The sequence below is a fragment of the Myotis brandtii genome, unplaced genomic scaffold (genome assembly GCF_000412655.1).
Source record: "Myotis brandtii unplaced genomic scaffold, ASM41265v1 scaffold332, whole genome shotgun sequence".
NCBI lineage: Eukaryota > Metazoa > Chordata > Mammalia > Chiroptera > Vespertilionidae > Myotis > Myotis brandtii.
Genome location: NW_005362797.1, coordinates 945,409 through 961,027, shown reverse-complemented (window position 1 = coordinate 961,027; position 15,619 = coordinate 945,409). Strand labels below are relative to the sequence as shown.

At 40.4% G+C, this 15,619-nt stretch overlaps 1 protein-coding gene across 3 annotated transcripts in view; it reads right to left on the bottom strand.

The window, feature by feature from the left end:
- Positions 1-14,453, bottom strand: part of TTC8 (tetratricopeptide repeat domain 8) — a 37,403-nt gene extending 22,950 nt beyond the window's left edge. The window contains exons 1-3 of one of the 3 annotated variants that reach the window (XM_005871173.2): positions 14,218-14,453; positions 6,563-6,592; positions 18-138 (exon numbers count right to left, since the gene is read on the bottom strand). In XM_005871173.2, the coding sequence (XP_005871235.1) occupies positions 18-138; positions 6,563-6,592; positions 14,218-14,331 (265 nt within the window). In that variant the 5' untranslated portion in view covers positions 14,332-14,453. Of the gene's footprint in view, positions 1-17; positions 139-6,562; positions 6,593-8,236; positions 8,462-14,217 lie in introns of those variants that run through there. The other 2 variants (XM_014543668.1, XM_005871174.2) reach the window with 2 other exon arrangements.
- Between the last annotated feature and the right edge of the window lie 1,166 nt (positions 14,454-15,619).

The window sequence follows — 15,619 nt, the reverse complement described above, 5'->3', positions numbered from 1 at the left end:
GAAAAACCAACACTTACGTGGAACTTGAGCAATAGCATTTTCGTCCAGTATCATTTCCGCAATGCCTTCCTGATCTACATCGATTTCATCGATGTATACCATTTCAGTTAGTGCTCGTGCTTTCAAAATCCAAGCTGCCTACAAAGCATGGATAAAATAAGCACATATTAAACAGCATTAGAAGTACTGCAAAGCTTGCAGAAGCCAGCCATCCTTTATTATTATCTAACTAGAGGCCCAATGCACAAAATTCGTGCAAGGCGTTCGGCTCTCGCAGCTGCAGCAGCTTGCCTCGGCCCTCATAGCCCCAGCTTTGTCCAGAAGGTCATCTGGAAGGACGTTAGGTCTAATTAGCATATTATGCTTTTACTATTATAGACTAGAGGCCTGGTGCACAGCATTAGTGCACTGGTCGGGGGAGATCCCTCAGCCCAGCCTGTGCCCTCTTGCAGTCCGGGACCCCTCGGGGGATGTCTGCCTGCTGGCTTAGGGGGAGCGGGCCTAAGCCGGCAGGCGGACATCCCCCGAGGGGGCCTTAGCGCTGCTGCTGCAGAGGCGGGAGAGGCTCCCACCATAGCCGCTGAGATCACCAGCCATGAGCCCAGCTTCTGGCTGAGCAGTGCTCCCCCTGTGGGAGCACACTGACCACCAGGTGGCAGCTCCTGCATTGAGTGTCTACCCCCTGGTGGTCAGTGTGTATCATAGTGACCGGTCATTCCGCCATTCGGTTGATTTGCATATTAGCCTTTTATTATATAGGATTTTTTATTAAGCATGTTTACCACTTAATGCATTGTACTAATTTAAAAGGCCATATCAAGGGTCTAAGAAGGAAAGGTCATTATTTATCATGAAACAACCAATACATCAATTACTTAATAAATAAAAGTGTGATAATTAGCTTGTGAGCCTTCTAACATGCCTTTTTATAGATAAGATTTTCAGAGAAAATTTTACTAGAATAATAATTTGAGAACAAATGGGTGAAGATACACCCACCGTGCTCTTTCTGCCCTCCTCCTTCAGGACCAAGTCCTTCACGATGACTTCCCTTATAGTTCAACTCTAAACCTACTTCCCTCTCGTCTGTCTCACGGAGCATTCTCTTCAAGCTTCTATTATTATGTACTTACCATATTTGACAAATGCTATAATTATTTGGGAATAAGTTTAGCCCTCCGTTCCCTAGAAAATGAGCTTTTTTCTTTGTTAATTTTTTAATTTTCAATAACATCTTTGGTGTTTTTTTTACACAATAAGTATTCCAAAAATGTTGAATTAACTAAGATCAACTTCTCCCAATAATTAATCAACACAATCTTGGTTGCTATGTGATCTAGCCAGTAGAAAACCTGCTAGAAAGTGGGGCTGGGGAAAAGAAAAAAGTAATTAAGGAATCTAGAAAATATCAGCTTTGCTTTACCTTAAAAATTAGATATAAAGATGTGCACAATTCTATGTCTTGTTAAACACTTAAAACTACTTTATGAGGAGCAGAGAACAACAAAGTTTGGTGTCTGTCCTATGGACAATATGGAGAGAAGGCAAGTCTTGCAGTCGCAGCATAGAGCTGACTTATAGTCTAGAGCAGTGGTTCTCAACCTTCCTAATGCCGCGACCCTTTAATACAGTTCCTCATGTTGTGGTGACCCCCAACCATAAAATTATTTTCGTTGCTACTTCATAACTGTAATTTTGCTACTGTTATGAATCGTAATGTAAATATCTGATATGCAGGATGTATTTTCATTGTTACAAATTGAACATAATTAAAGCATAGTGATTAATCACAAAAACAGTATGTAATTATATATGTGTTTTCCGAAGGTCTTAGGCGACCCCTGTGAAAGGGTCGTTTGACCCCCAAAGGGGTCGGGACCCACAGGTTGAGAACCGCTGGTCTAGAGGAAGTAGCAGCAAGGGAAACTTGGGCGGTTTAGAGCTCACCATACCTGCTGAGTGAAGGCAAAGGGACTCAGAGTGGAACACATGAAGGCACTAAGAGGTCCAAAGGGTCCTCACAAGGAACCCAAGAGGCATGCAGTGAGTCAGTCCACATCTATGGAGTACCTCCTAAATAGAGCATTGGGCTAGGTTCTGAGAAGGAAGCATGAGAATACAATTTGGATCTTAACTTCCCTGAACACATCACCTATTAGAATAGAAGGCAAGGCAAAGCAGTGCAAGTGGTATGGAAACTAGTTTTATAGGAATTAGAAAGTTGTGATTTCTTTGTAGGCTAAAGTAATTGGAATGTATATATTTTAAAAATTTAAAGAAAAGATTTTTTTTAAATCTTCATAGCATTGGGCTAGGTTCTGAGAAGGAAGCATGAGAATAAAACTTGGATCCTAACTTCCCTGAACACATCACCTATTGGAATATAAGGCAAGGCAAAGCAGTGCAAGTGGTATGGAAAATCGTTTTACAGGAATTAGAAAGTTGTGATTTCTTTGTAGACTAAAGTAATTGGAATGCATATATTTTAAAATTTTAAATAAAAGATTTTTTAAAAAAATCTTCAAGCTTTCATTTTAATGGGAATAAAGAAGACTATCTTCATGATATATTTAGGCTCCTAAGGTGATGGCTTCCATTTTTCAGGGCAATCTTTGCTCAGCACCCTCTGGTGGACAGGAAGAAGGACTGCACATTTTCTGTTGGAACAGTAAAGCAGGAGGTGGGCTTTGCTGGTTCAGTGGTTCATTCCAGTACTTAACTCAGGAGCACCTACAGCTTGCCAGGTCCTGGGAACAGAGATAAGTAGGCCTAGTTCTAGCACATGAGAACTGCAGTGTTATGGGGAAAGTGTAATAACAACATTCTGGAGCTATTTGGGGGGGGGAGAAAGGCACCCAGCTGCCTTGAGGTAGAGGGAATAGTAGAGAAGAGTTTGGCCCAGTGGCCAAGACTAGAAAGCTTATGCCAGGTAAAGCAAACAACAGGACAGAAACGGGCTAGTTTGGCAGCTCTGAGAGAGTTGAGTATGGTTGGAGAATCAGGTCCAATTGAGGCAGCAGTCAGAGAAGAAGCCGGAGAAAATGGCAGAAGCAGATAAGCCCTGTATGCCACAGTGAGGTATATGAATTTTTATCCTGATGATGAGGAGCTAATGAAACTTCAAAACCAAGATATGGAGTCCTCATTAAGTGGCATTTCTAAAAGCCAAGTTTTTATCATTATAGTATCATTTATATACTAGAGGCCGGGTGCACAAAACTTTTGCGTGGGGCGGGGGGGGGTTCCTCAGCCCAGCCTGCACCCTCTCCAATCCGGGACCCCTCGGGTAATGTCCACAGGGATCAGGTCTAAACTGGCAGTCAGATATCCCTCTCGCAATCTGGGACCGCTGGCTCCTAACTGCTCACCTGCCTGCCTGATCACTCCTAACCACTCTGCCCGCCTGCCTGATCACCCCTAACCACCTCTGCCTCAGCCCCCGCCATCATGGCTTTGTCTAGAAGGAGGACCAGACAACCAGAAGATGTCCGGTTGACCTGGTCTAATTAGCATATTACCCTTTTATTAGTATAGATTTGGGTATTAATTATCCATGCACATATTTTTAAATTCTTTTCATGTCCAGACTTTATCTCATAGTTCACGCCATCATGGTTCTTGACATCTATCTTCCTACTAACCTCTCAAGTATTAAGGAGGTGCAAATTTTCTTATATTAGGCTAAGCAAAACATAGGAAAATAAATCTACTATTCCCTCCCTACACAAATGAATAAATAATTCAGAAGCCAAATAAGAACACTTTTTAAAATTTTATTACATAAGAATTCACCTTTTCAAAAAAGTAGAGCTCCAATTTCTAAAATCTAATTTTTAAGTAGAATGATGTGAATTTTTTATATTTAAAGCTCTATAATAAAATCTACTTAAACTGTTATTAAATTTTAAATTTCACCAGTATTTGAGGATATTAATCTTCCTGACTTTCTTTCTATCCTAACAAAAAATGACCTTGAAACTCACATATCACTGCTGGATTAAACATCAGATTGTATTCAAAGAACTGCTCTTGGCAATGTGAACAATTCTTGAGATTTTAATAAAAAAACAGCAGATGGGGCTTTGGCTTTAAACAAATTTTTTAAAATTTATTTTGGAAAAAAGCCAAGTATGTTTTACAGCTCCAAAATCCTCTGCCTGTTTAAATTATTTGTTAAGCTCAAAACTAATCAGTGATTACAATAAAATGCATAATAAAGCACAATCTATGATCCCAAACTGCCCCTTGAATCTGAATAATAATATAAATTAGCTTTATCAGATATGTTTAACTTGTTGAAAAATGACAGGGTCAGGCAATTTATGTAAATAATTTGAATACCTATGCATTGCAAGTCCTGTGAAGTCCACAAAAAATAATAGATGTTTAAGGAAGTTTTTTTAAAGAAGAAAAGCATAGATTCTCCCAATCTAACTGAGTGATTATCTCATCAATATTTTCCTTTTTTATCTGTGAAACATAACCCCATCTCATCCACCTACTGAGTTAGACTACAGGACACTATTCTGGAGGCGAATACCTGTTGGCTAATATCAGGAAAATACTGACTTGTTCTCCCTTCTTGTGAGGTTAAACCAAGTTTAGTTATAAAAATAAACATTTCAAAAGGCAAAATTATACTGAGGGCAACATATTTAAATTGTTCAGTTCCTCTTAATACAGAATGCAAGGCCAGTAGTTAAAAGCATGTACGAAACAATTTTGCTAGGTTATTATTAAGAACAGTCTGTCTAACCTGATTGTGACAACATAAAAATCAGTAACATCTGACACTGTCTAGGCCAGTAATGGCGAACCTATCACACGCGTGTCAGAGGTGACACGTGAACTCATTTTTTTGGTTGATTTTTCTTTGTTAAATGGCATTTAAATATATAAAATAAATATAAAAAATATAAGCCTTTTTTTTTACTATGGTTGCAAATATCAAAAAATTTCTATATGTGACACGGCACCCTGAGCAAAGTTAGGGTTTTTCAAAATGCTGACACGTCGAGCTCAAAAGGTTTGCCATCACTGGTCTAGGCTATGAAGGTGAAAATCTAAGCACAGAATATTGAATTATTATTGCAAAGCCTTATTTATTTTGAAGTTGTAAAACTGTGCTAAAGAAGAGAGAAGCAAAAAGTGTAAATAGTGAGCTCAAAAGAATCCTGTCAGCCTTGCCCGCTTTTTATTCTTTTAGCTCACTATCCGCTGGATAATTAGGTCTACAGTAACATAATAGGAAAGTAATACTAAACACAGATCTTTCATGAAGTCCCTGTGCTAGTTTGAAACTTTCCAATGCCATTTATAGTTTTAAAACCATGCCAACCATGCAAATTATTGATGTTTTAATTTTAATCAAAATCTTCCAAAATTAGTGAAAACAAAAAAGCACACTACTGCCCTGACTGGTTTGGCACAGTGGATAGAGCGTCGGCCTACGGACTGAAAGGTCCCAGGTTCGATTCCGGTCAAGGGCATGTACCTTGGTTGCAGGCACATCCCCTGATCGATGTTTCTAACTCTCTATCTCTCTCCCTTCCTCTCTGTAAAAAATCAATAAAATATATATTTTTTTAAAAAAGCACACTACTTACTCTATTTATAATTTAGGTCCTTCTTAAATGACTTGTACATAGTATGCAAAAAATAGTTTTGGTTATAAACATTTCAAAGACAAATGGCACACTTTTAAAGAACAGAGTACTACATTTTAACCTATTTATGGTGTCTCTTTAACACTCACAGGTCTCTTATAAGAGTACTTTGTATATTGCTTTCTTCTAAAAAAATTTGATGATTATCCATATGGGCCCTATATAAGGTTCAAATTACTTATTTACCTGAAAAACACTTAAAATTCTCTCTCATTTGGGAGGGCAAACACCTGGCAATATTTAAGCTCTCTGATTTACAGCTCTTTCCTCCCTTCTCCTTATTCTCACACTTTCTGGAAACCCACTTGGACTAAAAGCTTCACCGGCCAGGTGCTCCCCTAACTAGACCCCCTCTCTCCCTCACTTGCTGTAACTTACTCAGTTAACACGTCCCTCTGACCACCCCCTTCCTCTAACCAAGTCGATTTGGTAGAGGTGGCTGTCTGGCCAGGGTCCCTTCCTTCCTTCTTCACTGTGACAAGCACCTCTGTCCATAACCAAGACCTTCTGAAGCAGAGTCGGGCTATTCTACTCAAGACATGTCCTACCCATCACAGTCTTTTCAGACACCTGTGGCTCTGCTAACTTCTTGCTCCCTTTCTAAGGTCCTGGTTCCCCTTGCTTCCTGTATTGTTATCCTTCTGGTCAATATTGGTTATTTCTATTTAAGCACCAGGGCTTACTGAATAGACTCTATGAGTTCCATAAGGCTACCCACCCACAGACACAAAAGCATTAGGAATATAATAGTTACATAAGAAGGTACAGAATGCCTAGATACGGCTAATTTTATAACACGACAGGTAGATAGGCAGCAAATTTTCTAGTCTATAGCAACAACTAAGCGATAATAATTAAAGTATTCTCTAAACTAAGGGCTGCAGCTAAGCCTTTACCTGAGATACCGGCAATTCAGGACCTGGTTCCTGGGAAGCATTAAGAAGGTAGCAAACAGTTTTTTTTAATTTAAATTCTTTATTGTTGGTAGTAAACACTTTAAAGAAATACAGTTTCTAAAATAAAAAGTCTTACTGACTAACCAAGTATTTGTAGATGAATTCAAACTCACTCAATAAAAATCAAAATATTAACTTTAATTTTTCTACATAAGTGCTCTCAGGAGTTCTGTAAAACTAACAAAACTAATATACTCTGAAGAGTACTAAATTCTCTATGATCAGAAAATTCTAAGTACTCTAACCTCATTTAGAGCACAGAGAAGATATCTGAACTGCTCATTTAATGAAGACACAACAGCTTCCCAAATTAAAAATAATTTGACAATTGTACCAAGGAAACATTTCTTTATATGGTGGTTAAAATATCAGACTTAATTCACTTTGGGAGGAGAAGGAAAATCTACATACTCTAAACCAGCGGTTCTCAACCTGTGGGTCGCGACCCCTTTGGGGTCGAACGACCCTTTCACAGGGGTCGCATAAGACCATCGGAAAACACATATATAATTACATACTGTTTTTGTGATTAATCACTATGCTTTAATTATGTTCAATTTGTAACAATGAAATTGGGGGTCACCACAATATGAGGAACTGTATTAAAGGGTCGCGGCATTAGGAAGGTTGAGGACCACTGCTTTAAATCCTCTAGTTCACATAAATACAATGGGATTGGTGGTTGAAGATAAAAAATTAATTCTAACTGTAATGTGCTCTGAGAAAATTTTATAAATAGACTATGTAATGTATATCAGTGCCAGGTGCTGATACCTCAGGTTATTTTCTGTCCAAATTAAATAGAAATCCATTGGTAAAAAATCAGACTTCTAAACAAATTTATTTATAAAACATCTACACTTACATGTCTTTATCAATAGCTTCTGTCGAATACCTGAGTGTGTTTTATTGAGGAATCTACTAAGAAACAGAAATAGGATCTTTGCTTGCCTTGCTTTCTACAGCTCTAAAATCCAAAAAAGAATACCCTACATATTTATTTAAGAATTACTATGTGTTCAGGCAATGTGTAAACCTTCTGGTCACCATGCGAGGATAAGCAATTTCTTTAGCATGGCACACGGTAGGAACATGGGAGACAAAGGCCAAGCGAGGCTGGAAAGTGAGGGCCCTAGAGGGTGGGCTTTAGAGAATATTTATCAATCAGCTGAACCAAACACAAAACAGCAGCTAAGAATGCATAGCAACGGGAGGTTTTCGATTCCACTGTGCACAAGAAAGATCTAGGAAAAGTACAGATTTCCCACAGTCCATACTTAAAGAAACACACTGACTGATATACAGGAAATGAAATGACAGAAGTAACCCCTTTCTATTCTTTTTTTCTGGTTATTTGTATACATGTCTGTTGACCCATTATTTCACGAGTTTCGTAACAACCATCTGAGAGAGGCAGGTATCCATTTTACAGATAATAAAACAAATTCAGAGATGCCCTGTAATTTGCTCAAGGTTATACAAAGAGCCACAGCTCTTTCTTGCCAGTGCATCTTGGAGATGAAAAAAAAAAATGAGTTGGAAATAATAAAGCAGGATTGAAGGGTAAAGTGTAGGAAAAACATAAGTTCCATATACAAAGGGGGAAAAGCTTACCAGAGGTGATTGTAGACAATGCTTGAAACGGAAAAGAAAACAACTAAAGAAGATGCTTGTTATTCTGCCAAGGGCAGGAAGATCCCCCAGTGGCCAAACTGAAACCGGCAGCTGAGCCTCAGAGCGCTCTGTTCCCGGATGAAGGCCTCTGCGCTCGCTCTGCCTCATTCCACTGTCCCTCAGGAATACATTTACAGTTTACCGTACAGCTAAAAAGCATGTAGGAAAATGATGTGAAATGAGAAGGTGAGAGAAGAAAATTAGAGGCCTAGAGGATGAGAAGATGTGGAGGCAGGTGAGGTTGTATGAATGGAATATGGAGACAAGGCCTAAAGGAGAGGGAGGCAGAGAACACATTCATTTCACAACATTCTCCCGGCATCCCTGGCACTCGGCTAGGCACTGAAAACATTCTATGGGGGGAAAGCACATAATCCAGTGAATTACAATACAATATGGTAAATGCTATATTCAAGCTATGGACCAATTATAGATGACTTAGTTGGAGAGGAGAAAAGAATACATGAGAGATAAGGAAGTCAGAGAAAAGGGAGAGAGATTATTCTGGAAATTACTGAGTGCCAATGATTTTATAAACTACATTCAACATCATTTTATCATCAATTCACCGGACAGTTCTCACAGATGCTTTCCATATTACCAACAATCCTTTGAGAAAAACATAGATGACAGAATCCTACATGCAAATATCTCTAGCTGCATAGAGACAATAGCAGCTAACATTTTTGATCACTTACCATGTCTTCATGAACTTAACCCTCACAACAACCCTTTGAGATAGGTACATTATCTTCCCCATTTTACAGATGAGAAAACTCTGAGGTCAAGGTGTACAGGCAGAATCTGAACCTAGACCAGGGGTGGGCAAACTTTTTGACTCAAGGGCCACAATGGGTTCTTAAACTGGACCGGAGGGCCGGAACAAAAGCATGGATGGAGTGTTTGTGTGAACTAATATAAATTCAAAGTAAACATCATTACATAAAAGGGTACGGTCTTTTTTTTTTTTAGTTTTATTCATTTCAAACGGCCGGGTCCAGCCTGCGGGCCGTAGTTTGCCCACGGCTGACCTAGACATTCGGGGCCAACAGCTGGTACTTTGCTGAGAATGTGAGATCGTAGCAAGGCTGGACAGCAGACTACTGTAGGGTGTGGGGAGACCAAGGCCAGGTAGGGCTGGCCTGGAGGTCCATCAGGAGCAGCAGGACTATGACAAGAAAAGACTCAGGATGTCGTAATTTAGAGAGAAGGCAGAACTTTTTAAAAATCACTGAGACATCTTTGGATCTCTCTCTACTATAGTTTTGTGATTTCAATTAATCCGCCCCTACAGGGAACCACAAGTTAGGTTCGCTTGGTCTAGCAAATAATTTCCATGGATATCCACACAGTTGAGTCAGAAGACCTGGGCTTGGTCCTCAGGAGCCACTTAGCTGCATGACCTTGAGCAAGTCATGCAACCTCCATTACCTAGTCCTCCTCTCATAGTGGAGTAATAGTGCCCACTTTATAGCATAAAACTTTGCACTTCTAAGAAAAGTTAATAATTTTTGGAATTCTTTCATATGTATTATCATTGTCAATGAAGTGTAAGGTGGTAGCACCTTTGACAGGAGTTATCAATCACACAGAATTTCTCTGTAAAAACATCTACATAATGAACGAAAAAGCACCAAACTCTCTATTACTTCCCTTGTCAGAACTCAGAAGGAACCCCCAGTTAGGCGCACAAATTAAAACTTCTCTTTGGATCCCCTTCAAAGTGAGCAAGAGGCCATGGACAGCAGAGTGGCACCGCCTACAACCAGCAAATACTCATTAGCATCAACTTCACTTCACGTCAGTTTGTCTCCTCCCTTCCTCCCTGGAGTAAGGCTTTCTCTTAGGTTGCTGTTATTACTTCAGGGAGTTAAGTCTCCAGATAATTCTGAATGTGACTTCCCAATGGCCACCAATACTCACTCCAGCTAATGAATCTACTCTTCTGAGTTATTATTCAGAATTTAACAATAACAGGAAGGGGGGGAAATGTAAGGGAACAGAGAAATGGACAGATTTCAGAAGGTTAGGGAGATTGAGTGACCAAGTAGCCAAGTGGAAATGTAATATGTATAATTCACCAGGAATACAAAATCAGAAAAAGAACTGCTCCACAGGGTACAGAATCAAAAGACTAAGTGTGGCTAAGTCTCCATGGCCCCAAAGAGGAAATAAATTAGATAATCATCCAGAAGGATGCTTTTTGGCTTGGATCTCTAGATCATTGTCTCAACCAGCGACTAACAGATAAGTCACTGGGGAGCCCTGATTCCCTATCTTTCATCTAAGCCAGTGGCTCTTAGCCTTTTCTCCACCTTCAAACCATTTACAGTATTAACCCCTTCCTCTCTGTAACATCTCTCACTACAAGCAGAGATCGGGGGTGGGGAAGGAGAATGTGAATGACCCCTATTCTGATATACGGCTTCCAGAATCATTAATTTTAATAATTTGGAAATCTATCAGAAATCTACCCCATTGTCATTAAAAAAAAAACAGTGCCCCAAAAAACCTCCCTGTTTTATGAACTGTTTAAATATAATGGAGCTAAAATATCAGAACTGGGTTTCAAGCCATGAATCTGACATATGGAACACAAAGAACAGTAATCAGATTAAGCAACTAATCAGGATGACCCACATCCTGTAAAGCAACCTTTCCCTCGGGGTCAGACCGGTGTGTGGAAGGCGTTTCTCCCTTTCATATCTTATCACTTTTAACCACTTCTTCAGTCAGGATTTAAAGAACACTTTGGAAAAACACAACACCTCTCTATGAATCTTATCAAACAGGGAAACTATGCTCTTTATTCTTAACTGATCAGAACCTTAATTAGTGCGCGTTTCTCCCTTTCATATCTTATCACTTTTAACCACTACTTCAGTCAGGAATTAAAGAACACTTTGAAAAAAGACAACACCTCTCTATGAATTTTATCAAACGGGGAAACTATGCTAAATTAACCAATTATCCTTCTCTCTTTATTCTTAACTGATCAGAACCTTCATGCTCACAGACCCTGCCCTGTGTCTCACCATTCTGCTCCTGGGAAAAGCAGTTCAGAATCCACCTTCCTCATGAACCTTTTCCCTTTATCAACCACCATGTTAATATACTCAACCTACCCTTCAGTTCTTCTGGATCCATATAAAAATGTATTACTCTAAGGAAACATGCTATTCCATAGTATATCATACCTCTCTGGCCAACCAGACTACCTCAATTTTGACAAGAATAAAAATTAAATAAAACCCAAATGTCCTAATAAAAACCACAAGGCACTAATTAAATATTTTTGATGGAAGTATGCCAAAAGGATATCTCTTAAAGGAGAAGTAAATGTAAAATAGTCTCAAAGATAGGCTTCATCCAAAAAGGCTGATGTATCAAGACTGAAATGTTATCTTTTTTGAAGTTCCTTGGACAAGCTTATACAAAGATTAACAAGTAACAGATCATTTTAGAGAGGTTCTCCTCATCTGGGAGAAAAACAAGCAAAAATAAAAAGTGGAGAACAACAACATCAAAAGCAAAAGCTATTTTGTTTTAGAAAAAAGTAAGAGCAAAAATAAATCCATTTGGCACTCCGAAGAAATATTGTCATTTCCTTGCTCTTCTATGTATCCCAGCACTGCTTCAAAGTCACTCATTTGTACCAAAATCAGTTTGGTGGCACAGGATAAATACCAGTGAGGATAATTACTATTAGAAACACTCTCCTGGAGGGATCCAGGAAGAATTTTCTGGATTAATTAACAAGAAATGACTTAAGTTATGTCCATAATGCAAATACACTCATTTGAAAATATAAATGTACCAATGGTCCTGAGAATTAAGGATGAGGGGCGCCCGGCCTGCGGGGCTCAGTGGTTGAGCATCGACCTATGAACCAGGAGGTTACGGTTTGATTCCCAGTCAGGGCACAGGCCCAGGTTGCGGGATCGATCCCCCGTGTGGGGCCGGCAGGATTCAGCCAATCAATGATTCTCTCTTATCACTGATGTTTCCATTTCTCTCTCCCTCTCCCTTCCTCTCTTGAAATAAAAAATACATTTTTTTAAAAAGAAGAAGTGGGAGAGGAGGGAGGTCATTTAAAACAATAAAAAGGATGAAGGGCAAGGGTTGGGGGTGACGGTCATCAGGCAACTAGGATGATCTTCACAAACATAAATAATGCCATCAAAATGCAACCATGCATATGATTAATGCACTTGTTCAGCAAATACACGACAGCCCCTGGGTGCCAGACTTTGTGAATACCTTACAGATATGCCATCCTGGACTCATTCTAAGGAAAGGAAAGAGAATTTGTCAAGTTTTTACTCAAAGGAACCTCCTTAAGCTTCCTAAAGCTCTTCCTTAATTGCATCAGTACTCTTAACATAAATATTTACTTTTTTTAATTAAGAAAAAAGCAGGATGTCTTCAAGCTTGGGAAAAGCAGACTGGGAAATATGTCCAAATTGAAATAACAATTGGGCCCAAACTACCTAAACTGGTACTAAGAAAAGCACACAGTCCAAAAGTATGGTGTTTAAAGGTTGGCTCAAAGAATAAGTAACATGAATGAACGCTGTAAACTTTTCAGCAGCCCTATCCCGATATCAATCAAAAATATAAATCTTTGTTTTACTATGGTTGCAAATTTCAAAAAATTTCTATATGTGACACGGCACCAGAGTTAAGTTAGGGTTTTTCAAAATGCTGACACGCCGAGCTCAAAAGGTTCGCCATCACTGCCCTATGCCATATGGGGGCCTATGGGATCATGGTAAGTTTTTGTGTTGTTTTTTTAACAGCATTTGTGGTACTACTGTCCCAAGAAGCACACTTGGAAAAATACTTGCCCGAAGAAACACAATCCTATTAACCAACACAAGCAGAACCTAGCTTGGCATCTCCACTACCGTGGATTGTTCTAGGGGAGATGCACAGTCTATCTGAAGGCCAAAATGTTCACCTCAACAGGTTATCCTCCATCCATTTGCTGGGACCTATGGCAGAGCCTGGTGACAGTGTTCACGCTCATGCCTGGGCTTATGCATCGCCCCTCATTTTTTTTTTTCTCACTAGAGGAAAAGCTGGGAAACACGAACTCTGTTTTGCATTTACTAGAAGCACTGACAAACTGCCACAGCTCTGCTCCTATCCTCCCTTTTTCTCCTTTTTGCCTCTTCCAGGAACTACCTGTCAACCAGACCTGCACCTCTCACATGCATTAAGCATATGACCTATTCATCCGCTTTACTGAATATTACACTTTAAGAGAAGTTAAACTATCGCTGTAGTTTATTTAAAATCTCTTTTCATCAATGCCACCATTTAGAGGGACATTTCCGTCCCTTCCCCAGTCTCTCTCTCCTAATAATAAATGTATCCTTTCCCCCTCCTAGGTTCCTCTAACTTGTCTTATTGGCCTCAAGCTGCACTCATGCCCCCAAATCAAAGGCTCCTCACTCTTGAATAACAGTTTAAGGTGAAGTGGAAGGATCACACATTTGATCCAAAAGAAAAAAGGCAGCTATGGCAACAGGAGGTAGAAAGTTTGCAGATCGTTAAGTTTATATGTAATTGTTTTAGAAATGAACAACGCACATGCAGCGAGCTTAAGAGCCCACCCATATGCAAGTAAAAGTCAGGGACTTAAGGGTTCTTTCTGGGACGCTTGAAGGAAGTAAAGGCACCGCCAACGTTTGAGCCGGGGGTTGGTTATCCTAGCACAGCAACCGCGGGTCGCTCCGGGCCTCGGGTACGCAGCGGGCAGGCGCCCGCCGGACACGGCTCCCGGGGTCTGTGCTCACCACACAGTCAACCTGCCTCTGGGCCTTCCTCCCCGGAGCCCCCACCCGGAGGCCTGCGCACCCCCGGGACCCTCTGCCTCGTCCCCAGGATCCGCAGGGCCGATGGGGTCTGGCGGGTACCTGGTCGTAAGGGGACTTCTCCAGCATCTGCGTGCACAGATCGGCGCAGAGCTGGAACTTCCTGCGCCTAAAATAGCTCCAGGCCAGGAACAGCGGTTCCATCTCTGGGGCCATGGCTGCCGAGGGCTGCCCGGGAAGGACCGCGGCCGGACCCGGGGAGGGCAGGACCCAGGAGCCGGCAGCGTCCAGCTCTGCCCGGCGACAGGGGCCTAGTCAGAGAGGAGCCCGCATTGCGCCTGTAAACAGGAGAAAGAAAAACACAGCAAACGGAACTCAGCTGCGGGCTTGCCCATACGCTAGGGCTTGCTAAACGTGGTGCAAGACAAATGTGTACTTTTAAAGACTACATGTTTCATTAATTTCGAGAAGGCAGCGTAACTAAATTAAGAGGCGGTACTTAGACACCTCCGACTGGGGTCCTCAACCTCCCTCTAGACGCACCGTTGCCTAGCAGCCGAACGCTCTTCTTACGCTGCCAATCACAGAGTAGACCCTCCAACAGGTCACCGTCTTACTCTTTCTCCTTCACCTATTTTTATCCCAATCAATTGCCCTTCCGACTCTAGAAACACCAGCTTGCAAACCGCTTTTTCAATACCATCCTGCCCATTCGAACCCAAAGCCCTACCTAAAATCTTAAAACTCTCCAGTCTGTTTCTCGAAGTCCTTCTCACCAAATCCCAAAGTCCAAATTGAAAGGAACATTGAAGATTGCTTAGTTCAATACTTTCATTTTTTTACAGATGAGAAACTGAGATAGGCTGAGGAAAGAGAAATATTTTTACGGTATGTCTCATGGAGTTAGGGATCTGGGCTGTAATCTGTGTGGCTACCCACAGGCTGTTATTACTGTTTGTTAATTTGATGCTGCACAGGGATTCTGAGTTATAAATTATTCATTTTTACCAAACAAGATAATGTGTGCAAAAAATTAAAAACGAGCTTTTGAAACACCATCTTCAAGCACTTGCTGTTGGTCAAACGTTTACTTGTGCAGAGAATTTCTTCAGGCACAGTTCTGCCTTTGCTCTAGAGATCAACACACATGACAAATATCTTTAATGGTTATGAAAGGAGAAGTGTGACTGGGTTAAATCCAGGTGGACTTCATTATGGAAGACTAGGGGATCTTTATTCTTTGCCTCCTTCCTACCGCAGTGGGAGAGGCAAGAGAGGAAAATTAACTCAATACTGAATAACTTTCTGATCAGGTCTCAATCTCCTTTATAGATAAGAAACAAACTGCCAACAGTGCAGATATTTATATATTTCATAGATGTAAAAATTAAACTTACCTTTCTGAGAAAAGGGTTGTCATTTTTTGTTTGTTTGTTTTTTTACTCCTCTACTAGCAGTCTTTCTTGAATTTTTGCATCTTGGAGGCAATTAATTTCAGGATTAT